Genomic DNA, 24,654 nt, shown 5'->3' with positions numbered 1-24,654 from the left:
TTTTTGCTTTATATTTATGTACATATATAAATAGAATACTGAAAACATTCTGAGGTGTATTAAAAACTGAATTTTAGAACTTGTCATTTTAATGTCTAAAGTAGTAAATATTTTGAAATGGAATTATAGCACAGGTTTTCAACCTTGATAGTATTGACATTTTGGACTTGATGATTCTTTGTTGTGGTGGTTTATCTTGCACCCTGTAGGATGCTTAGCAGCATCTCTGGTTTTATCCTCTAGACACCAGTAGCATCCTTAGAGCTGTCACAATCAAAAATGTCTCCTGATGTTGCCAAGTATACGGGTGGGGGAGGACAGGTAGGAGCAGAGTTATCCCCATTTGAGGCCCATTGATAACTATCACTCCTTCCATTTATGAATAATCAGAATTATTTTATTTTATTTTATTTTATTTTATTTTATTTTATTTTATTTTATTTATTTATTTTCAACGTTTATTTATTTTTGGGACAGAGAGAGACAGAGCATGAACGGGGGAGGGGCAGAGAGAGAGGGAGACACAGAATCGGAAACAGGCTCCAGGCTCTGAGCCATCAGCCCAGAGCCTGACGCGGGGCTCGAACCCACGGACCGCGAGATCGTGACCTGGCTGAAGTCGGATGCTTAACCGACTGCGCCACCCAGGCGCCCCTAATCAGAATTATTTTAAAACATTCATCTGAAGAATCTATAGTTTGAAGAATTTTGTGGGGAGAATATGTATAACATGCAAATTATGCTTTGTGAGCTTTTGATAAATGAAATTTGGATATAGCATTTGTGTTTATTTGCATGGTTCTTCTTAGAAACATCCAGTTGTTACAGTATAAGACAAAAAGTGAATAACTTAGTATATTCAATTATTATTCTTCTCTTTAGATCTGACTACTTACTAACTTCCTATTTAAGCTTAAAATTAATAGGCATTATGTTTACTATCTTTACTGTCCTACCTCTTATTTGGTTGCCTCTTATCTAGACCCTTTCCTCTGAGCCACCGTACATATCAATGGCATGTCAGTCTTTCTAATATTACTTTTATTACATCGTTCTTTGGCTTGAAAATCTATTGCACTCTTGGCTCATGGGATAAAGTCCATATTTCTTAAGCTTACTCTCAAAATGTTCAATAGTCTGGCTTGAATCTGCCTTTTCAGACATCTCTGCTACAAACTCCCAACTTGAACCCTACAAAAATTACCTCATACCCCCTGAGGACACCTTATTCTTTCCTATATCTCTGCTTTTGATGATGCCTATATTGAAATGCCCTACTCCCTTTGTCTATACAAATCCAAATTCTACTCCTTTTTTAAACCCCAATATATTTCCTACTCTTCCATGGTTCTTTTGCATTCATCGTCAACCCTCTGTATATTTTTTCTTCAGAATAACTCACTGGTAATTGCTTTGTACATTTCTTTCTATTAGCCAGGACTCTTTCAGTTGCAAGTGATACAAATCCAGCTTCACCAGAACTTAAGAAAAAAATACTTGGCTGACTTTATTGCGATGGCTTTATTCTCAGGCAGGTTCTTTCTAGTGGAAACAAAGATAACCACAAGCAGCCACCTAACCTGGAAAAAAAGAACATAATCTCCTATTCATCACCCCAGATTTCTCTGATTGGCCTACCTTGAATCCCACCTCCATTCTTTTTTTTTTTTTTAATTTTTTTTTTAATGTTTATTTTTGAAAGAGAGACAGAGTGTGAGTGGGGGAGGGACAGAGAAAGAGGAAGACACAGAATCTGAAGCGGGCTTCAGGCTCTGAGCTGTCAGGACAGAGCCCAACACAGGGCTCAAACTCATGAACTGCAAGATAATGGCCTGAGCTGAAGTCCAGCGCTTAACCGGCTGAGCCACCTAGGTGCCCTCCCCATCTCCATTCTTAAACCTGTGACCACAGAGGGATGGAATACTTTATTTAATTGATAAGCCTGAATTCTGTGTTGTGAGAGTGGTGATATCCCTTGATTAACAGATTAATAGTTCTGTCAACATCACATCAGAATTGGGGAAGAACAGTTCTCAAAATGAAGGGTTGTAAGAAAGTCTAAAATGAAATAGATACATGCTATATTATATTAACATTTTGAGAGTCTTTTGAATCTTGTATTTTAGTTAAAAAAAATTTTTTTTACTCTGCTTTTAACATTATGTTGGAGATTCCCTCATAGTGAGATTTTTATACCCCTTTGTGTGGCCAGCTGTACTTTAATCCAGGCTCGCATAACACATATTTTGATAGTGAAAAACGGGAACCGGTAATGTTGAGTTGATACTTGTTAGTCTTAGTGTTTCAAATGTTTTAAGACCTAGAATCAGTTGCTTATATAATTACCCTTGTTATTGGTCTGTCATGCAAAGTTTTAAATGAAATATCTTGCCTACTGCTGTTAAATCCATTTTGCTGAATGTTTTACAGGAAAATTCTTTTGTCTTATAGATGGATATCAATCTGAAAGAACAGATTGTCATTTTAGATGAAGCTCATAACATTGAGGACTGTGCTCGGGAGTCAGCAAGTTACAGTGTAACAGAAGTTCAACTTTGGTTTGCTCGAGATGAATTAGATACTATGGTCAACAATAATATAAGGAAGAAAGACCATGAACCCCTACGAGCTGTGTGCTATAGCCTAATTAAGTAAGAACATTTGTCTGTCATTTATACTGCCTATGTATTAACAACATGTTTCATTATGCCATAGTATTTTATAATTACTAACTTTGACCAGGCTACTTGGGAAATGGATTGTTCCTTGCCAGTTAAACTTTTAGAAATAGGCCAGTCCGAACTTTTGTCTTGTTGAAAAGAATATGATAAACCAATTGATTTTTAAATTGATCATTATGAATATTATTTCTAATTTAACGGAATAATTTAATAGTCCCATATAAGATGTATAAAGGACATTGAGCTGACAATAAACTAAACATGGTTTTAATTAACATATTTTAAATTTTTGATTTTTTTTAATGTTTATTTTTGAGACAGAGACAGAGCATGAGTGGTGGGGGTGGGGGGGCAGAGAGAGGGAGACACAGAATCCAAAGCAGGCTCCAGGCTCTGAGCTGTCAGCACAGAGCCCAACGTGGGGCTTAAACTCACAGACCACAGGATCATGACCTGAGCTACAGTCATATGCTTAACCTACTGAGCCACCCAGGTGTCCAACATATTTTAAAATTTTATATTATGGCTTTAATTTATTGCTTTATCTTCCAGTTTGAGTAAGATTCTGATTGGATGAGTTTTAATTAACCAAAATTTCAATACTCTAAAATAATAGATTTGGTAATAATTTTATTAAAATTTATGTTAGATAAATTCCTTTTTATTAGATATTAGGTTGTTGATCTAGAATCTCTTTATCTTAGACCTTGATACTATGTCCCATTCCATTTACTGCCGCATTTTTCTTTTCTTTCCTTTTCTTTTCTTTTCTTTTCTTTTCTTTTCTTTTCTTTTCTTTTCTTTTCTTTTCTTTTCTTTTCTTTTTCTTTTCTTTTCTTTCTTTCTTTCTTTCTTTCTTTCTTTCTTTCTTTCTTTCTTTCTTTCTTTCTTTCTTTCTTTCTTTCTTTCTTTCTTTCTTTCTTTCTATAAGTTTATTTATTTATTTGGAGAGAGAGAGAGAGAGCACACATGTGAGCCAGGGAGTGGGCAGAAAGAGGAGAGAGACAGTCCCAAGCAGACTCTGTGACTGCATGGAACCCTACTTGGGGATCAGTGCCACAAACCATGAGATCATGACCTGAGTCAAAATGAAGAGTCGGATGCTTAGCTGACTGAGTCACCCAGGCTCCCCCTGCAGCACTTTTCTTTTCCCTCACAGTATACTTCAAAAATTTTTTGAATGTTGGGGTGCCTGCTTGCATGCATGCTTTCTCCCTCTCAAAATAAATAAACTTTAAAAAAGTGTTTAAAATTTTTTTGAATGTTGTACAGTCTCATGTTTGAACATAAAAGGTATACAAATTTATGTTGTAAAAACTCCTTCCCACCCTGTTCTCTATCTGCTTAGTTTCTCTCCTCCTGAACAAGTTTATCTGTCGTTCAGTCCATATTTATGAGCAATTCAGTGCATATATGAAGCAATATACTTTCCCCTTTCTCTCCTTTTTATCCAAATGATAGCATACTATACTTCCATTTTTTGTCTTCTCCATTTTAAGCATAAAAATATGTTATTTTTAAGCCCTTTTATTGGGGTACACAAAGCTGTAAATATTTAATGTATACACTTGATGAGTTTTCAGATAAGTATTCATCCATGAAACTGTCACCACAATTTTGCCATAAACATATTGCCTCTGAAAGTTTCCTTTGCCCTCTTTTATTTTTTTATGATATGAACACTTAATGTAAGATCTACCCTCTTAGCAAATATTTAAGTATATAGTATAGTATTGTTAACTCTTGGCACTGTACTTTATACCTTTGTCTTCCTATATCTTGCCTTTTTTTGCTTAACAATATATTTTGGAGATCTTCCCATATCAAGACTTAGAAAGCTTTCTCAGTTTTAAAAAAATAGTTGCCTAAAATACCATTGCATGGATGTCCACTAATATCTTTAGCCTCTAATTAATAGGTACTGAGGTTTATAATCCTATGCTGTTACATTACTGTAATGAATAACTTTGAACATATGTCACATGTTTGGGAAGATATAGGAAAATTCTTAGAAGTGGGATTATTGGGTCAGAGCATAGATCTACATGTAATTTTGATAGATATTTCTAAAACTTACACAATAGGGGAATGGGTAGAAGACTAATTTATACTCCTATGAGCAACTGAGAGCATGAAAGTTTTTTTCTAGTCAGATGGGTGAAAACTGGTATCCCACTGTAGTTTTTACTTATATTTCTCTGAATACGATTGAGATTAAACATTTTATTTTTTTATGTTTATTTATTTATTTTGAGAGAGAGAGAAAATTTGAACAGGGGAAGGGCAGAAACCATGAGGTCATGACCTGAGCTAAAATCAAGAGTCAGATGCTTAACTGAGCCACCCAGCTGCCCCAAGATTAAGCATTTTAAAAGGCCATTTATTTGTTTACTAAAAAAATGTTTTTTAGTGTTTATTTATTTCTGGGAGATTGAGAGAGAGTACGAGCAGAGGAGGGGCAGAGGGAGGGAAACACAGAACCTGAAGCAGGCTTCAGGTTCCAAGCTGTCAGCACAGAGCCTGATGCAGGGCTTGAACCCACAAACTGTGAGATCATGACCTGAGCCGAAGTCAGACACAACCGACTGAGCCACCCAGGCGCGCCTTAATAGGCCATTTATATTTCCTTTCCTGTCAGCTGTCTATTGATCTCTGTGTCCTCTTTTTGTTCTTGTTATGGTTCTTATTGATTTGTACAAGCTCTTTGCGAATTAACCCTTTGCCTGTGATAAGAGTTGCAATATTTTTTCCCCTATTTTGCCATGTGCTTGTGTCTTTCCTTATGGTATTTTTGCCATGTAGCAGTTTGTCATTTTTATTTCACAGCATAATTTGTTGAGTTATCTATAGTAGCTAATTATATTTTCTCACTCCCTGGTCTTTCCTCATTGATCTCTGTTGTGTTGCTGTCTGCAGAATTCTACTAAAACTGTTTTTATCAAGGTCACCATTGATCCATATGTTGCCAAATCCAAAGGTTATTTTTCTGTTATCTTACTCAGCCTGTCAGCAGTGTTCTTTGGGTATTGTTGACTACCACCTCTATGAAAATGTTTCTGATATATATATATATATATATATATATATATATATATATATATATATATATATATAAAACAGAGTTGCTCTCTGTCCCCAGTTCCTGGCACAGAGTTTGTAAAACCCTTGTAATTTCCTAAGTGGTAACACTTTTGTGTTAGGAGCATCTTTTGTTCTAATATTTGGTCTTTGACCCCAGTTCCTGACAGAGCTCCTAAATCCCTTGAGACTTCCTGGGTGATAGGATTGTTTTTTATTCCAATGAGGTGATGTTTGGTGGGCTCTTGGATGGAGCTGGTCACTAGAAAGACTAAACTATGATTAGAAGCTTAGAACTTTCCGCTCCACCTTCCCTCTGGAAAGGGAGAAGCGTAGAGATTAAGTTAATAATCGATCATGCCTACATGATGACGCCAGGATTCAGAGAGCTTCCAGACTGGTACACACATTTATGTGCATAGAGCACCCTGCCTTTACTGGGACAGAAGCTTCTGTGCTTAAACCCTTCCAGACTTCTCCCCATATATCTTCTTCTGGTTATTTATCTGTATCCTTTATTATATAATAAACTGGTAAACATAAGTGTTTCCTGGAGTTCTGTGAGTTGTTCTAGTAAATGATTAAACCTGAGGAGGGGTCATGGGAACCTCTGATTTATAGCTGGTTGGTCAGAAGTACAAATGACAAGTTGGACTTTTATGCTGGCATCTGAGATGAAGAGGTGGGGAGGACAGTCTGGTGAGGCTGAATGCTTAGCCTTTGGGGTCTGTGCCAATCCTAACTCCAGTTAGTGTCAGAATTGAATTGAATTATAGGACACCCAGCTAGTGTCTTGAGAATTGCTTGGTGTAAGGAAAGAAGAATGCCACATGCATTTAGTGACAGATGTGTCAGAGGTGAAGTAGTGAGGCAAGAGGAGACAACATAGGAGTGTGTTTCCTAGATAGCCTCTATGACACCTGGTTTTCGTCTTCCTCACAGTCCGTTCTTTCTCAGTTTCTTTTGATAGTTCTTACTCTGTTTGATATGTAAATGTTGAAGTGCCTCAGGATTTGGTCCTGGGACCTCATTTCTTCTCTGTCTCTGCAGTTTGCCTAAATTACATAACCAAGTACCATAGCAGTCCTAGTGACGCCTAAATCTGTGTCTAGCCCGGTCTTTAATAAATCTAGGTTCTAGTCTGTCTCTGGAATGCTATTTTCATATATCCAACTGTACTTTATATGTCTGTTTGGATATGGATATCACATTTCAACTTTACAAAATTCCTTCCTTTTCCTTACCTACTCCCCCCAAATGCTCCCTGTCTTCCTTACCTAAGCAAACATTACCAAGCAGTTCCTCAAATCAGAAATCTGTTGTCCTTGATACTGCCTCACTTCATCCGGTTCATCAGTAAGTTTAATAAATGCCACCTGTACAGTATGTCCCAAATCCTTCAGTCTCCTATCATCTCAGAATCATCTCTCAAGTAGAATTCTGTAACAGCCTCCAACAGTCTCTGTTTTCATTTTTGCCTTTCTCCTCTAATCCAGTCTGGCTTAGAAACTGGAATCATCTTTTAAACACTTAGATTGTCTCTCTCTTATTTAAAACCCTTCATTTAAAACCTTCCCATTGTACTTTTGAATAGAATCCAGATTTCCTAACCCTGGCTTAACCTGACCTGAATACTGCTTATCACTCTTAACATTGATCATGTTATTCTTTTTTGCCCATTGTGTTGCAACTTTATATTGGCTTTTTGTCAGATCCTTAAATAAGTAAAATTTGTTAACCACTTCAGGATCTTTGCACTAGCTGTTCTTTCTGCTTGGAATACTACCCCCCCCCCCCCCCCCGATCCTTTCATGATTGGGTACTTTTTGCATTCAGTTGTTAGAATAAATGTTACTTCATGGAGAACTTCTTTGACATTCAAATTAAAATAGCAATTAGATTACATTATATCCTATATCACTACATTTATCCTATATCATTATTTTATCCTGTACTTTCATTGTATCACACTTTTCACTATCTGATATTTTCTTGTTTCATGTATATGTTTCTAAGTTTATTTCTCCCTTTGGTAGAATGTAATTTCTATGAGAATGAGGATCTTGCCTATTTTATTTACTGCTGTATTTCCAGTACCCAGTACAGTAAGTGACTGTATAATAATATAGACATTTAAGCACTGGCTGAATATAAAAATGTGTGTATTTACATATAAATGAATATATTTTCTAGTAACTCCCTTTTAGTGTTAATATGTAATACCTTAGTTTCTTTATTAGATTGTTTTGTATTTCCTTTATGTGCATTTGGGATATGCTACGACCTGGCTGTCAGTTGGAGAGATAGTCAAGTAAAGCAGTGTAAATCCATAAAACACAATTGGGAAATCACCTACATGTTTCTCTTTTCTGAATAAAAGCTTACTTTTTAGCTATATAAATGTTTATTTTGCAATATGAGACATGCATGCATCTTAAAAGATGTCTTAATCCGCATTTGTGTTTTAAGAGCTTCAAGGAATATGATCAATGTATCACAGTTCTCTTTGTTTTATTGAAATAGTGCACATAAGGATAATACTGATTGATGGAATTGTTTTATTTTAGTTGGTTAGAAGCAAACTCTGAACATCTTGTGGAAAGGGATTATGAATCATCCTGTAAAATATGGAGTGGAAGGGAAATGCTCTTAAATTTACACAAAATGGGTATCACCACTGCTACTTTTCCCATTTTGCAGGTAAGACTTTTTTCTATCTGTGACATTTATTTAGTGAATGGTTTAATAGTGAATAAATTAATACAGACTAAAAAAAGTAGCAATTTAATTTTTTTTAATTTTATTTAAGTTTGATAATTTTAACTGATAAATTATTTATAATTCATTTATAATTAATAACTGATCATTATTATTTATGGATGAAAAAGTAGCATTATTTAGTGTGAAAGAAATAAGGCTTAACGGAATGAATTGCTTTATTCCAGTCTAAAACAAGTCAATATGTTTAGGTTGTAATAAAAGTTATTTTGTCAGTTATACAAGTTAAAAATTTAGAAAATAAAAAGGTAAATTCATTTTTTGTTCTCCTTAATTTAGTTAGAGGTTATAAACCTGGGGGATCATGAGTAGGCTGGGGGAGTCTGTGACTCTTATGAAATTGTATGCAAAATTTTATGAGTATGCACTTCTGTACTTTTTTCTAGTAGAGGCTTCATAACTTCTATTCTGAAAGAGGTTGTTTCCCCCCCCCCCAGATAAGAATGTTTTTATCATTTTTGTTCTTAATTACTTATTTAAATTAATAGATTGTTTTTTAATTTTAAAAAAAAATCTTTATTTATTTTTGAGAGAGAGACAGAGTGTGAGCAGGGGAGGAGCAGAGAGAAAGGGAGACACAGAATCCGAAGTAGGCTCCAGGCCCTGAGCTGTCAGCACAGAGCCTGATGTAGGGCTCGAACTCACGAACCGTGAGATCATGACCTGAGCCAAAGTCGTACGTTTAACCGACTGAGCCACCCAGGCGCCCCAGTAGATTTTGCTTTTAAGAGTGGTTGTTTTAGGTTTACAGAACAATTGAGCAGAAAGGACAGAATTTTCATATTCTCCTAACCCTAGCCACACGCAGGCGCATGCGCACAGGCACGCATACACACACACACTCATACACTCTACAGTTTCTATTATTAACAGCTTGCAATTGTATAGTACATTTGTTACAATTGAACCAATATTGTTACATTATTGTTAACTGAAGTCCATAGTTTACATTGGGGTTCACTCTCTGTATTGCGGAGTTCTGAGTTTTGATATAAACAAAGTCATGTATCTACTCTTACAATATCATACAGAATGTTTTCACTGCCTTAAGAATATTCTGTGCTATACTTCTTAATTCATCCTTTCACCACATCTCATTTGCCCTCCTGAACGTCTAGCAACCACTGATTTTTTTTCAACCGACTCCATAGATTTGCCTTTTCCAGAATGTCATTTAGTTGGAATCATACTCAGGTTCCTTCATGTCTTTTTGTGGCTTGATGCTTGTTTCTTTTTATTGCTAAACAATATTCACTGCATGTATACACACTGTTTGTTTATCCACTCACCTACTGTAGGATATATTGGTGACTACCAAATTTGGGAAATTCTGAATAAAGCTCTTATAAATACTTGTGTGCATATTTTTATATGGACATGCTTTCTTCTCACTTGTGTAAATAGTAAATACTTAGGACAATTGCTGAATTATATGGTAAGACCATTTTTAGCTGTGTAAGAAACTGCTGTCTTCCAAAGTGGCTGTGCCATTTTATATTCCCATCATCAGTGAATGAGGGTTCTTGTTATTCTATATCCTTGCCAATATTAGGTATTGTCAGTGGTTTGAATATTACCCATTCTAATGGATATGTAGTAGTATCTTATTACTGTTTTAGTGTGCAGTTCCCTAATGACATTTGATGTGGAACATCTTTTCACATGCTTATGTGCCATCTATCTATCTTATTTGGGGTAAGATGTCTCTTCAGATCTTTGCCTACTTTTCAGTTGGGTTCTTTGTCTTCCTGTTGTTGAGTTTTAAGTGTTCTCTGTATATTTGGTATACAAGTCCTTCATCAAATATATGTTTGTAGATATATTCTCCCAGTCTGTGGCTTGTCTTTTCATTCTATTAACAGTGTCTTTTATAGAACTTTTTTACTTTTAATAAAGTTCAACTTAACAATTTTTTCTTTGACAGATAATGCTCTTCATATTGTATCTAAAAACTCCCCATCAAACCCAAAGCCACCTGATTTTCTTGTCTTTTCTTCTAGAAATTTTATAGTTTTGCATTTTACATTTAGGTCTGTGATCCACTTTGAGTTAATTTTTGTATAGTATATAAGGTCTGTATCTAGATTCATTTCTTTGCATGTAGGTGTCCAATTATTCTATCACCATTTGTTGAAAAGGCCATCCTTTCTCCATTGGATTATATTTGCTCCTTTGTTAAAGATCAGTTGAATGTATTATTATGGGTCCTTTTTTCGGCTCTCTGTTCTTTTCCATTGATTGATATGTCTGTTCCTTCACTAATACCACACTATCAATTGCTATAGATTTATAGTAAGTCTTGAAGTCAGGTAGTGTCAGTTCTCTGATTTTGTTCAGTATTGTGTTGATTATTCTGGTTTTTTTCCTTCCAAATAAACTTTAGAGTCAGTTTGTCAGTATCCACAAAGTAACTTTCTGGGATTTTGATTGAAATTGCATTGAATCTACAGATCAAACTAGGAAGAACTGACAGCTGAACAATATTGAGTCTTTCTATCTATGAATAGGAAGTATCTCTTCGTTTGTTAAGATCTTTGATTTCTTTTATCAGAGTTTTGTAATTTTCCTCATTTGGATTTGAAGAGGTCTTTGAACCAAACAGATAGGAACTATGGCTAGCATGATAACCACTAGCATATGAGCATATGAGCATTAAAAATGTATTTTAATTAGATGATATTTATACTTTTTGCCCTGCTTTTAAAATTCAATATGATATCATAAATATTGTCCATATTGTGACATCTTTTCATGACTGTTTTGCATAAACTTTGCATTTTAAAGGTTCATATCAACAGTGAAATGAATTGTGAGATATTCATATAGTAGAATATTAGACAGCAATTTAAAAAATGAACCACTGCCACTTGCAGGCATATTGTTGAATAAAAGAAACCAGACACAAAAGAGTACAAACTGTATGATTTTATTTTTATGAATTTTAAGAAGAGACAAACATAATTATGTTAGCCAAATTCAGAATACTGGTTGCTACTGTGCAACAGTAAGGAGCAATTTGGGCTGAGAGGAGCAAAATGGAACCATCTGGGATTCAAAAAATGTTTTGTTTCCTTAGTGAGTGTTGGTTACGTGTGTTTGTGTGTGTTTAGGGAACTGTATACTTCAGACTAGTGCATTCTATGTATTATACATTAATTTTAAAAAGGTACAAATAAAATATATGTCAGGGAAAAATTAGGAAAGTACAAAGACATGGAAAGGAAAAAGAAAACAAAGGAAAAAGAAAAACTACCAAACATGATCACTATTAACTTTTGGATTTATGACCATCTCTCTTATTCTATGCATATATCCTTAACATAAATAGATTTCTGATATGATACATGTTTCTTTATAGCCTCTTTTGACTTAACAGTGTGCTATGAGTACTTTACTATTTTAATAAAGATTTTTTCACATGAGTTTTAATGGCCGTGTAGCATTTTTGTGAGTACACATATTCTAAATTACTTGATAATCTGTCATTTGAAATATAAGTTGTTGCCAGTTTTCCAAGGATAAGAAACAATTCTGCCATGAACATCCTTGAAAATGTATCTTTGTATACATTGCTATTCCTTTATATATTCAAAATACTAATTCTTTGTTGCTTATTGCATTGTATGTATATTCTTGTATCTATGGTTTGTTTATAGAGTATTTTTCTAAGTGTTTTTTATTTTAGTGCGTTCAAATTTATCAGTGTTTTCTTTTATGAATTGTATTTGAGTTTAGTTTTAGCAGTCTTTCCCTATCTTGTGGTACATTTTCTAAAAGTGTTACTATTTTTTTAATAAAGGTTTTTAATTAGCCTAGGATTCATTTTTGTTTATATTGTGAGGTTAGGAATCCATTTTATTTCCTCTGTGGATAATTTTCACAGCATCATTTATTAAATAATCCATCCATTTTCCTCTGATTTATAATGACACTTCTGCCTTTATATCTAATTTTCTCTTATTTGTGAATTAATTTCTGGACTTTGTTCTATGATTCTGTTTATCTAAACTGTCATATTTGTTGACTACTCTGGCATTAGAAAAATATTGATAGTGGTAGGGCGTATCTCCTCTTTGTTCTTTTCCTTTGGGATGATCTCAACTGAAGTTTAGAATTAGCTTGTAAATTTCTATGAAAAATCTGTTGGAATTTTGATTGGAATTGCAGTGAGTTTATGGATTAATTTATAAAGAATTGACATATCTACAATACAGAGTTTTTCTGTTCACAAACAATGTATATTAAGTTCTTCATTTATTATGTCTTATATATCAATAAAGTTTTATGATTTTATTTTTAAAAGTCTTAGGTGTTTTGGGGTAGATTTATTCCTAAGTAAGTTAAAGTTTCTGTTTATTTTTCACATAGTATATTTTAAAAATTGCATTTTCTAATTGCTAATTGGTGTGTAAAAATGGTAGTTGATTTTTATTTATTTATCTTGTAAGCAACTATGTTGCTAAACTATCTTATAGGTTTGCCTATGGATTCTTAAATTTTCCATGTAATTTTATTGTCTATGAGTAATGACTATTTTCTTTCCAACTCCATCACATTTTATTTCTTTGCTGGCTTCAACTTTTAGAGCATTGTTTATCACGGGCAGTGAAACACATTTTGGTCTTACTGCTACCTAAAAGAGGCTATATTACTAGTGTTACATCATTTAGTAACATGTCTACTGTATTGTTTTAAAATTCTTTTATTTTTTATTAACAGCTAGACTGAGATATAATTCACATGCCATAAAATTTGCCATTTTAAAGCATACAATTCAGTGATTTTTAGTATAGTCACAGAGTTATGCAACTATCACTGCTATCTAATTTCAGAACATTTTCATCACCTCATAAAGAACTGTGTATCCATTAGCAAGCATTCCCTATTTCCTTCTCCCCCAGCTCCTGGAAACCACTAATTTACATTCTGTTTCTATAGACCTGCCTACTCTAGGCATTTCACATAACTGGAAACATGATATGGTGCTTTTGTGACTGGTATCCTTCATTGTGTATGTTTTCAAGGTTCATCTATGTATGTCGTAACATTCATGAATACTTCATTCCCTTTTTATTACCAAATAATATTCCATTGTATAAATCTACTGCATTTTGTTTATTCATTATCACTTGACACATTTGGGTGGTTTCTATTTTTGTCTATTATAAATAATGCTTTTACCATTCATGTCCAAATTTTTATGTGTACTTATATTTTTAATTCTCTTGGGTATATACTTAGGGGAATTGCCAGGCCATTTGGTAACTCTGTGTTTAACTTTTTTTTTTTTTAATTTTTCTTAATGTTTATTTTTGAGAGAGACAGAGACAGAGCACAGCAGGGAGGAGCAGAGAGAGAGGGAGACAAAGAATCCAAGGCAGGCTCCAGGCTCTGAGCTATCAGCACAGACCCTGATGTGGGGCTTGAACTCATGAACCGTGAGATCATGACCTGAATTGAAGTCAGATGCTTAACCAACTGAGCCACCCAGGCACCGTCCCCCCACCCGCCCCCCCCCTTTAAAAATATATTTTTTTTAATGTTTATTTTTGAGAGAGTTCTGTGTTTAACTTTGAGGAACTGCAATCTGTTTTACAAAGGGGCTGCACCATTTTACAATCCCATCAACAGTGTACAAGGATTCTGATTTCTTTCACATCCTCACTAATACTTCTTATCTCTTCTTATAGTTTTCTAGGGGAAATGAAGTGGTGCCTCAGTGTAGTTTGATTTTCATTTCCCTCATAATTCCTAATGTTGAGCATTTACTCAAGTGCTTAATGTCCATTTATATATCTCCTTTAGAGAAATCTCTATTCAAATTTGTTGCCTACTTTGAAATTGGGTTGCCTTTTATTATTGACTGTAAGTTCTTTATATATTCTGGATATGAACACTGTATTAGATATATGATTTGTAAATTTTTTCCCATTCGATAGGTGCTGTAGGATTTTTATAGTTACATTTTTATTAGGTTAAGGAAATTTCCTTTAATCCAGCTAGCTAAGAAACTCAACATTGTGATTATTAAATTTTTAGAATTTAATTTTTACACAAGTAGCATGTATATAATTTAAAGAGTCAGTACCATCAAGAAAAGCATTCATCTGCCCCACTCCTTCTCAATCCCAATTTTCACTTCCTAGTGGCACTTTGATTTATTTAAAAAAATTTTTTTTAATATTTATTTATTTTTGACAGAGAGAGAGAGAGAGAGAGAGAGAGCGCGAGCGAGCATGAGCGGGGGAGGGGTAGAGAGAGAGGGAGATACAGAATCCGAAGCAGGCTCCAGGCTCCGAGCTGTCAGCACAGAGCCTGATGCGGGCTCGAACCCACAGACCGCGAGATCATGACCTGAGCCGAAGTCTGACACTCAACTGACTGAGCCACCCAGTCGCCCCCCTAGTGGCACTTTTAACTCTTCTGGTGATTTCTTCTGATATTTAACCCGTTTTCTAAATAACATTTGAGTTCTGCTGCTTTTGAGTTTTCAATTTTAGATATTCTCTATTGACTTCCTATAATGTATGATGATGCATTATCCCCTTTACACACACACACTGTCTCTCCCTTTCAGTCTCTCACACCCTCACTCTCTTTTTCCTCTCTCTTTCTACTTTTCCTCTCTTTACCTTTCTCCTCTCTTCATTCTTTCACCATAATTAATATTCGGTGTGTATGTCATTATCGTGTATACATATTATCATAGCTTATGATATTAACTATCATGTAGCTTACTAGGTTAAATTTGTATACAACTTTATGTGTCCTGTGAAGTAATAATTACTGGTAAATAAATATGCATAGTTTTCTATTTATCTATAAACCCACTTGTCAATTTTTAGGTAACCTAGGCAGAAGTAGCCTTGGAGTAGTTTCATGATTCAATATGTAGAATTTCATTCAGTCCATGTGTTTTTAGTACATTGCCTTACCTTCAGTAGTTGAGGATTTTCTGTAGTTTGGGCTTTCTTTCAAAAAAAATTTTTTTTTTTAAGTATAGTTGACACACAACGTTCCATTAGTTTTCACGTATTGCATTACTTTCAACTTAGTGATTCAACAAGTCTTTATGTTATGCTATGCTACAATCTTATGCTATTAAAGTACCTTTGACTATTCCCTATTCTGTATCTTTTATCCCTGTGACTTATTCATTCCAAACTGGAAGTCTGTATCTCCCACTCCTCTTCTGGCAAATCATTAGTTTGTACTTTGCATTTATGAGTCTTTGTCTGCTTTTTGTTTGTTTATTCATTTGTTTTGTTTTTGATTCCACATGTAAGTAAAATCACGTAGTATTTGTCCTTCTCTGACTTATGTTACTTAGCAAAATAGCCTCTAGTCCATCCATGTTGCCACAAATGGTAAGACCTCATTCTTTTCTACGGTTGAGTAGTATTCCATTGTGTGTATATATACACATCTTTATCTGTTCATCTATGTATGGACACTTGGATTGCTACCATATTTTGGCTATTGTAAATATTGCTGCAGTAAACATAGGGGTGCATTTGTCCTTTTGAATTAGTGTTTTCATTTTCTTTGGCTAAATACCCAATAGTGGAATTGCTGGATAATGTATTTCTACTTTTAATATTTTGAGGAGCCTCCATAGTGCTTTCCACATTGGCTGCACCAATTTACATTCCCACCAACAATACAAGAGGGTTCCTTTTTCTCCATATCCTTACCAACACTTTTTTATTTCTTGTCTTTTTGAGTCTAGCCATTCTGACAGGTGTAAAGTGGTATCTCACTGTGGTTTTCATTTATGTTTCCCTAATGATTAGTTGTTGACCATCTTTTCATGTGAGAGTTGGCCATCTGAATGTCTTCTTTGGAAAAATGTCTATTCAGAAGTTCTGTAGTTTTACAGAATAAATTGCCAGTGTTCTGCCAATGTTGGGGAAGAATTGTAGCCTTTATATAAAGTATTGCTGAGGGGACTTGATTTTTAAAAAGAACAGTTGAGGGGCGCTTGGGTGGCTTAGTTGGTTAAGCGTCCACTTTGGCTCAGGTCATGATCTCACGGCTCATGAATTCGAGCCCTGCGTTGGGCTCTGTGCTGACAGCTCAGAGCCTGGAGCCTGCTTCATGTTCTATGTCTCCCTCTTTCTCTGCCCCTCCCCCACTCAGGCTGTGTCTCTCTGTCTCTCAAAAATAAATAAACATTAAAAAAATTAACAAAAAGGAAGAACAATTGAATACTTGTTTTTCGTTAATAATTTGTAGTCCTGAATGTTTTTCCAAGTTAATGTTTTCATTTTTTGTTTCTTTTTCAAAAATCTTTCTATTTGTATCCTTCAATGTTCAGTGGAAACTAATTTTACTCTAGATGTGTATTATTTCAAAATATATCTGAATGTTAATATTATGTCTTAATTTATCTTAAGTATTTTCCCATTTTATTTTTATTGAACACATGCTTTATTGTCAAACATCATAGTTGTCACCAATATCTTTTGCTTCAATATTCAGAGTTTTCACAATGTGCGAATGCGTATTTTTCTTTTTTCTTATGTCCACACTTCTTTTTTTTTGTTTGCTTTAAGCACTTTATTTTTTATTTTTTTTAAGATTTATTTATTTTTGAGAGAGAGAGAGAGACAGAGTGCGAGCAGAGGAGGGTAGAGAGAGGGAGACAGAATCTGAAGCAGGCTCCAGACTCTGAGCTGTCAGCATAGAGCCTGACAAGGGACCTGAACTCACAAACCGCGAGATCATCACCTAAGCTGAAGTCAGACGCTTAACGGACTGAGCCACTCAGGCGCCCCTTTATGTCCACACTTCTATCTGTATTAAAACTTATTAGTCACATGAAAACAAATGAGCCAGTTAGTATACATTCTGTATTTAGCATGTATTATTTCCTTGAGTCACTTTTAAGATTTTCCTTGTCATGCAGTCATATTATTCTCATTGTTGGAATACTCCCTGGAAATAATTCAGGCATTTAGGTGGCGTATCAACTCTTAAGCTCCTTGGAGAAACCATTTGGTACATTTTTATTTAGTCCATTACTTTTCTCTTCTTTTCTCTCTCTCTCTCTCTTTTTTTTTTTTTTAAGTAAGCTCTACACCCAACATGGAGCTTGAACTCACAACTTTGAGATCAAGAGTTGCCTGCTCTAAAAACTGGGCCCACTAGACATGCTTAGTTCATGACTTTTGAAGGGTGCTAAATAATACCCTAATTGCCTGAAGAAGTAATGAACTCCCTAAGTGTACAACTTATTATTAAAGAGTCTTGAACTCCGAAGAGAATTTTGGAATATGTGGGAATTTAAAACATACTTTTAACACTTGTGTATTGGTAATGTTTTCCTCAATTTTCAATGTATATTTCATTTGCGTTTTATTATAGTTTTGAGAGGTTTTTTTCCTCTTCTTCCCATTTCCTGCAGTATACTTAATAACAGTAATTTCTTTCAGGGACATTTTTCTTCTGTCCTTCAAAAAGAAGAAAAAGTCTTACCAATTCATGGTAGAGAGGAGACAAGAGAAGTACCGGTTATTAGTGCTTCAACTCAAATAATACTCAAAGGACTTTTTATGGTGTTTGACTATCTTTTTAGGCAAAACAGCAAGTAAGTAAATACATATGATATGTGTTTTTCATCTTAATTTTTTTTTTTAACGTTTATTTATTTTTGAGACTGGGAGACACAGAGCATGAACAGGGGAGGGTCAGAGGGAGAGGGAGACAGAATCTGAAACAGGCTCCAGGCTCTGAGTTGTCAGCACAGAGCCCGACACGGGGCTCGAACTCACGGACCCATGAGATCATGACCTGAGCCAAAGTCGGATGCTCAACCGACTGAGCCACCCAGGCGCCTCTGTATTTTTCATCTTAAAAATATTAATTTTATTGGGTACTAGTATGTATTTAATCCATACTTGTTTTGTGTGAGTACCTACGATCATTGTAAATAAGTGGTATAAATATTACTCTTACTTATTGGCACAGACTTAGATCAATTGAAATTAGTCTTTATTAATGAAAATGATTATTGAAATAAATATACTTTAAATACATCTTATTAGTTAATTCAGCATTAAATTTTTAGTTGTATATGACTGAACTTAAACATTTACCTTTTAAGTGTAGTTTTAGATATGTTTCTTCCAGTGTCAGAAAGTCTCTTTCTTATTGCATAAAGCCTCTATCTAGTGAAATGTGGAATATGAGAAAGAATTAACTCCCCTCACTCTACCCCTTATTAAATTGTAGTACTATTTGATTCCTGTTTTTTTTTTATGGTAAAATATACATAACATAAAATTTACTATTTTAACCATTTTCAAATATATATTTTAGTAGCATTAGGTTTATTCACATTGTTGTGCAGTCATCCACTTCCAGAACTTTTTCATAAGCCCAGATAGGATCTCTATATCTCATTTCTTTCTTCCTACAATCTCTGGTAACCTCTATTCTTTCATCTCCATTGATTTGTCCTTTAGATATCTCCCAAAAGTGGAATCATATATTTGTTCTTTTGCATCTGACTTATTTCACTTAGCATAATGGTTTCAAGGTTTATCCATGTTGTAATATAGATCAATGCCATTCCTTTTTATGGCTGATTATTCCATTGTATGTATGTACCATGGATTATTTTCACCTTTTGTCTATTGTGAATAATGCTACAGTGAATTTTGATGTACAAGTATCTGTTTGAGTCTCTAGCAGTGGAATTGCAGGATCATATGGTATTCTATATTTAACTATCTGAGGAACCAACACACTGTTTTCCATAGCAGCTGCACATTTTAGATTCCCATGGTTATGCACAACATTTCTAGTTGTTCTACAGCCTTGCTAATACTTGTTTCTGGTTTTTGGATAATAGCCATCGTAATGGGTATAAAGTGGTATCTGCTTATAATTTTGATTTACCCACCCTCCACTAATGGCTAGTAATGTTGAGCATCCTTTCATATGCTTATTGTCCATTTGCAGGTTTTCATTGGAGTAATGTCTATTTGCATCCTTTTCCCATTAAAAAAAAATTTTTTTTAAGTTTATTTTGAGAGAGAGACAGAGCCAGTGTGGAAGGGGAAGAGAGAAAGGGAGAGAGAGAGAATTCCAAGCAGGCTTAGCATTGTTAGTGCACAGCCCCATGTGGCACTTGAACCCACAAACTGCAAGTTTCTGACTTGAGCTGAAACCAAAAGTCAGATGCCCAACCAACTGAGCCACCCAGACACCCCTCTTTGCCCATTTTTAAAAGTATTTATTTATTTTTGAGAGAGAGACAGAGAGAGCATGTGTGGGGGAGGGGCAGAGAAGAGACATACAGACTTTGAAGCAGGCTCCAGGCTCTGAGTTGTCTGCACAGAACCCAATATGGGGCTCGAACTGAAAAACTGCGAGATCATGACCTGAGCTGAAGTTGGACACTTAACCGACTGAGCCACCCAGGTGCCCCTCCTTTGCCTATTTTTGAATTGGGTTGTGGTTTTTGTTGTTGTTGTTGTTGTTGTTGTTGTGGAGTTGTAAGAGTTAGTTATATATTCTGGATATTATCCCATATCAGATACATGTTTTACAAAGATTTTCTATTCTTTGGTTGTCTTCTCATTCTCTGATAGTGTCCTTTGATGCACAAAAGTTTTTAAATTTTGATGAAACCCAGTTTATCTGTCTTTTCTTTTGTTGCTTGTGTTTTTGGTATATACAAGAAATGTAGCCAAATATGGTATCATAAAAATTTTTCCCTATGTTTTCTTCTAAATGTTTTATAGTTTTTAGCTCCCTGTACTTTTATAAAATTCTCTCCACAGATTTTAGGGTCCTGACTTGAACTTTGAGATCTGATCTCTCTAGAGATGAAGTTAACAGTAAATATTATTGTGAGGACATGGTAGGGAATACTAGTTTTATTCTGTAAGTTGAAGTGTGTATAGCCTCTATATTGAAAAATTATAAGTTGGATGGCATCACAAAAATCAATATCTTCATTAAAAGTTAATGAAGACTGAGACCCATATTTTAAAGGAACTTAAATTTTGTAATTAGTTTCCTAAACTTTTGAAATCTTCAGTAAAAATTCTCTCCATTTTTCTCATGTAATAAAAAAGTATAATCCACTGTTTAGTTTCTTTAATGATACCCTATTATCTGTTTTGTAGCTGATAATGTAGCACAGAATGCAAAGAGCTCTGGACTAGGAATTAGAGACCTGGATTTTAATTCTGTTTCTGCCGTGATTTATGTATTGTTTGAACGTAGGAATGGGAAATGGTAAGGGGTGGATATTTAGATAATATCTAATCTCTAAGTGAGAAAGTTGATTGTAAGATTTAATGATTCATTTTCTATCAGAGTTACTGAGTTTAATTTAATTAGTGGTGGGGTTGTTAGTGGGGAAAATGTTATCTTTGAGTGGGAAGATACCACGACTTTCAATTTAGTTTTAATATAATCAGTTTTTACATTGTATGTATCTGGGACATCATATGTTTCATGAAGTTTTGCATTTAATTACCATTTTATTTTCATGCAGATTTGCAGATGATTATAAAGTTGCTATTCAACAGACTTATTCTTGGATAAATCAGACTGATTCTTCAGATAAAAATGAATTCTTTGCTCAAGCAAAAAGTAGGAAACGTGTAAGACAGAAAACTGCAGTTCGCGTGCTAAATTTTTGGTGCTTAAATCCCGCTGTGGTAAGCCTATCATGTTGTAAATGAAAATTTGGTCATCTTGCTCAGTACCAACAATTAAATAAATATGTTTGACTGTTTTAAAGATCATCTTATGTATCTAATAATGTTTCCTTTTAGGCCTTTTCAGATATTAATGGCAAAGTTTGGACCATTGTTGTGACATCTGGGACATTATCACCAATGAAATCCTTTTCATCAGAACTTGGTGTTACTTTTAGTATCCAACTGGAGGCTAATCATGTCATTAATAACTCACAGGTTAGTTTTCTGAAGGCTCTCAATCTTTTTACGTCAATATAATTTTATATAAAAAAATTAGAAGATACCTGAAATACTAGCAAACAGATCCTGTAGGAAATCCAACATCTTAGCTTTAGAATAAAAGAAAATCTGTCAGCTACTCGGTAGTGTCAACCAAGGGAAATACTGATAAATAGCATTCCTTGAGTTTAGTGAGTAAAAATACACACTTTAGATGCAAAGACTATATTGCAATTTCCTCATTTAAATATTTTTTAGGGTTTTTTTAAAAAAATGAGAATTAAAAACAAAACAAGGAGCTCCTGGGTGGCTCAGTCAGTTGAGCATCCAACTCTGTTTTGGCTCAGGTCATGATCTCACAGTTAGTGGGTTGGAACCCTTCATTGGGCTCTGTGCTGGCAGTGCAGAGGCTCTCCCTCTTTCTACCCCTCCCCCACGCACTCTGTCTCTGTCTCTGTCTCTCTCTCTCTCTCTCTCTCTCAAAATAAACTTAAAAAATTTAACATCTTTACCATAATTCCTATGCATAATTCTTTGCTCATGTGTTTCTTTTTTCCATTAGACAGTGGTATTTTTTTATTCCTTCCATGTTCCCATTCTTCCACTGCACCTAGATTAATACCTGGCATTAGTTACCAAATATTCAGCATATGTTTGAATATCTGAAATGAATTAAAAACTCTCATGAGTCATATAACTTAAAATTTTAATGTTTTAGAACAATAAATGTTATTTAATTCCCTAGGAACATTTGAGCTGTCATTTGTCAATCTACCCTCTTTCTTTTTATGAAGTCATTTAAAGCAGTTAGCTACATATTGAGTATCATTTGTGTGCCTAACACAATTCTAGTTCTTTATAAAGCTGTTGTTTTTAACCAACAAGGTGTATTTGTGAGGACATTTTTGTTTTCACAATTACTTGGCAGAAACTATTGATATTTAGTAGGTGGGGGCCTGGAATGCTAAGCTACTATATAACTAAGAGTTGTGCTTTCTATAATGGCAGAGTACTCCTCTTTGGAAACATTGCTGTAAACAATAGTGAAGGAAAAATATATGTTCCACTTTTTTTAAAACTTTCTTTTTAAATTCCAGTTAGTTAACGTACAGTGTAATATTAGTTTCAGGGGTAGAATTTTGTGATTTAACGCTTACATACAACACCCAGTGCTCATCACAAGCACTTTATGCTCCACAGTTTTAAGTACCTTCCTTCAGAGTTCAAATAAACATGGGAAGCTATTAATAAATTTAGTATATTTTCTCATAAGAATGGTATTATAGGCTCTAAGTTCTCAAACTAGTACACAAAAGCCTATTTAACCTATAATGTCAATGGATTATAATAGTAAAAATGATAATTGTTCAGTTGAATTCTATTGTAACATTTACCCCTAATGTTTTTTCTTTTTTTGAAGTTTCTTTATATATTTTTGAGAGTGACCGTGTATGCATGAGTTGGGGAAGGGCAGAGAGAGAGAGAGAGAAAGAGAGAGAGAGAGAGAGAGAGAGAGAGAGAGAGAGAGAGAGAGAGAATCCCCAAGCAGGCTCCACACTGTCAGCACAGAGCCCAGTGCAGGGCTTGAACTCACAAAGTGAGATCATGACCTGAGCTGAAATCATGAGTCAGGTGCTTAGCCGAGTGAGTCATCCAGGTGTCCCCCACCCAACTTTTTAAAACTTTATTTTTTATTATAAAATGTCTTATTATCTTTTTAATATCTATGAACTCTGTAGCCATGTTCTCCTTATCCCTACCTGATATTATCAATTTGTATTCTCTGGTTTTATGTTTTTTTCTTTATCAGTGTTGGTACAGTTTATCCTTTTTATTAATCTTTTTTTTTTTTAATTTTTTTAACGTTTATTTATTTTTGAGACAGACACAGAGCATGAATGGGGGAGGGTCAGAGAGAGGGAGACACAGAATCTGAAACAGGCTCCAGGCTCTGAGCTGTCAGCACAGAGCCCGACGCGGGGCTCGAACTCACAGACCGCGAGATCATGACCTGAGCCGAAGTCGGCCGCCCAACCGACTGAGCCACCCAGGCGCCCCTTTATTAATCTTTTTAAAGAGTAAACTCTTGGCTTTCTTTTGAGTTTTTGATTATAAAACATGATTTTTATTTTAATTGTAATAAAATATATGTAACATAAAATTTACCATCTTAACCATTTTTAAGGGTACAGTTCTATCTTGTTAAGTGTATTTACATTGTTGTGTACCCAATCTCTAGAACTTTTTCATCTTGCAAAACTAGAATTCTTTTCCCATTAAACAACAATTCTCCATTTCCCCCTCCTCCTAGCCCTTGGTAACCACCCTTCTACTTTCTATTTTTATGAATTTGATACTTTAATATAAGTGAAATCATAGATATTTTTTGTGATTAGCTTATTTCACTTAGCATGATGTCATCCATGTTGTAACCTGAGTCAGAATTTCCTACCTTCTTAAGGCTGAATGATATTCCATTGTATGTATGTAATACCACATTTTGGTTGTCCATTCATTTATTGATGCCCTCAACTTCTAAACAATTATAAACTTCAGAAAGGTATAAAAAATAGTATTAATATGGTGAACATCTTTCTACCCTTCACATAGGTTCATCAATTGTTAACATTTTTCATGTGTATATATGAAAGAGAGAGAAGAGGAAAACTGCAAAATGTTAACAATCACATTATATATGTGTATGTGTATAATGTACATTTTTGAATAAACTATTAGAAAGTAATTTGTAGACATCATGACATTTGCCCTTAATTAGTTGAGACTGTCTCTCAAGAACAGTTACATAATCTGCAGCACCTGGGTGGCTCAGTTGGTTAAGCATCCTACTCTTGATTTCTGCTCAGGTCTTGATTTCACAGTTCGTGGGTTCAAGCCCCGCATCAGGCTCCATGGTGACAATGGGGAGCCTGCTTGGGATTCTCTCCCTCTCTCTGCCCCTCCCCTACTTGCTCTCTCTCTCTCTCTCTCTCTCTCAAATAAACTTTAAAAAAAGAACAATTTTATAATCCTATATAACCACAATACCATGATCATACTAAGGAAATTTAAAATTGGTACAATAGTGTCAATATTTATATTTATCTATTTATTTCCAAAATGTCTTTATATCTTTTTATTTTGTTTGGTTTTTTTTTTTTTTTTTTGGTATGCTTCATGAA

The 24,654-nt window shown here is 34.6% G+C and overlaps 1 protein-coding gene across 1 annotated transcript in view; it reads left to right on the top strand.

Annotated features, from left to right (window-relative positions):
- Window positions 1–24,654, top strand: part of BRIP1 (BRCA1 interacting helicase 1) — a 207,437-nt gene that overhangs the window by 61,068 nt on the left and 121,715 nt on the right. The window contains 5 exon segments of the mRNA XM_019817574.3: window positions 2,452–2,651; window positions 8,327–8,459; window positions 17,972–18,126; window positions 21,049–21,214; window positions 21,332–21,472. Of these exon segments, the coding sequence (XP_019673133.3) occupies window positions 2,452–2,651; window positions 8,327–8,459; window positions 17,972–18,126; window positions 21,049–21,214; window positions 21,332–21,472 (795 nt within the window).

Source organism: Felis catus, chromosome E1 (genome assembly GCF_018350175.1).
Source record: "Felis catus isolate Fca126 chromosome E1, F.catus_Fca126_mat1.0, whole genome shotgun sequence".
Taxonomy (NCBI): Eukaryota; Metazoa; Chordata; class Mammalia; order Carnivora; family Felidae; genus Felis; species Felis catus.
The sequence above is the reverse complement of the archived record's forward strand: the minus strand, read 5'-3'. Positions and strand labels throughout refer to the sequence as shown.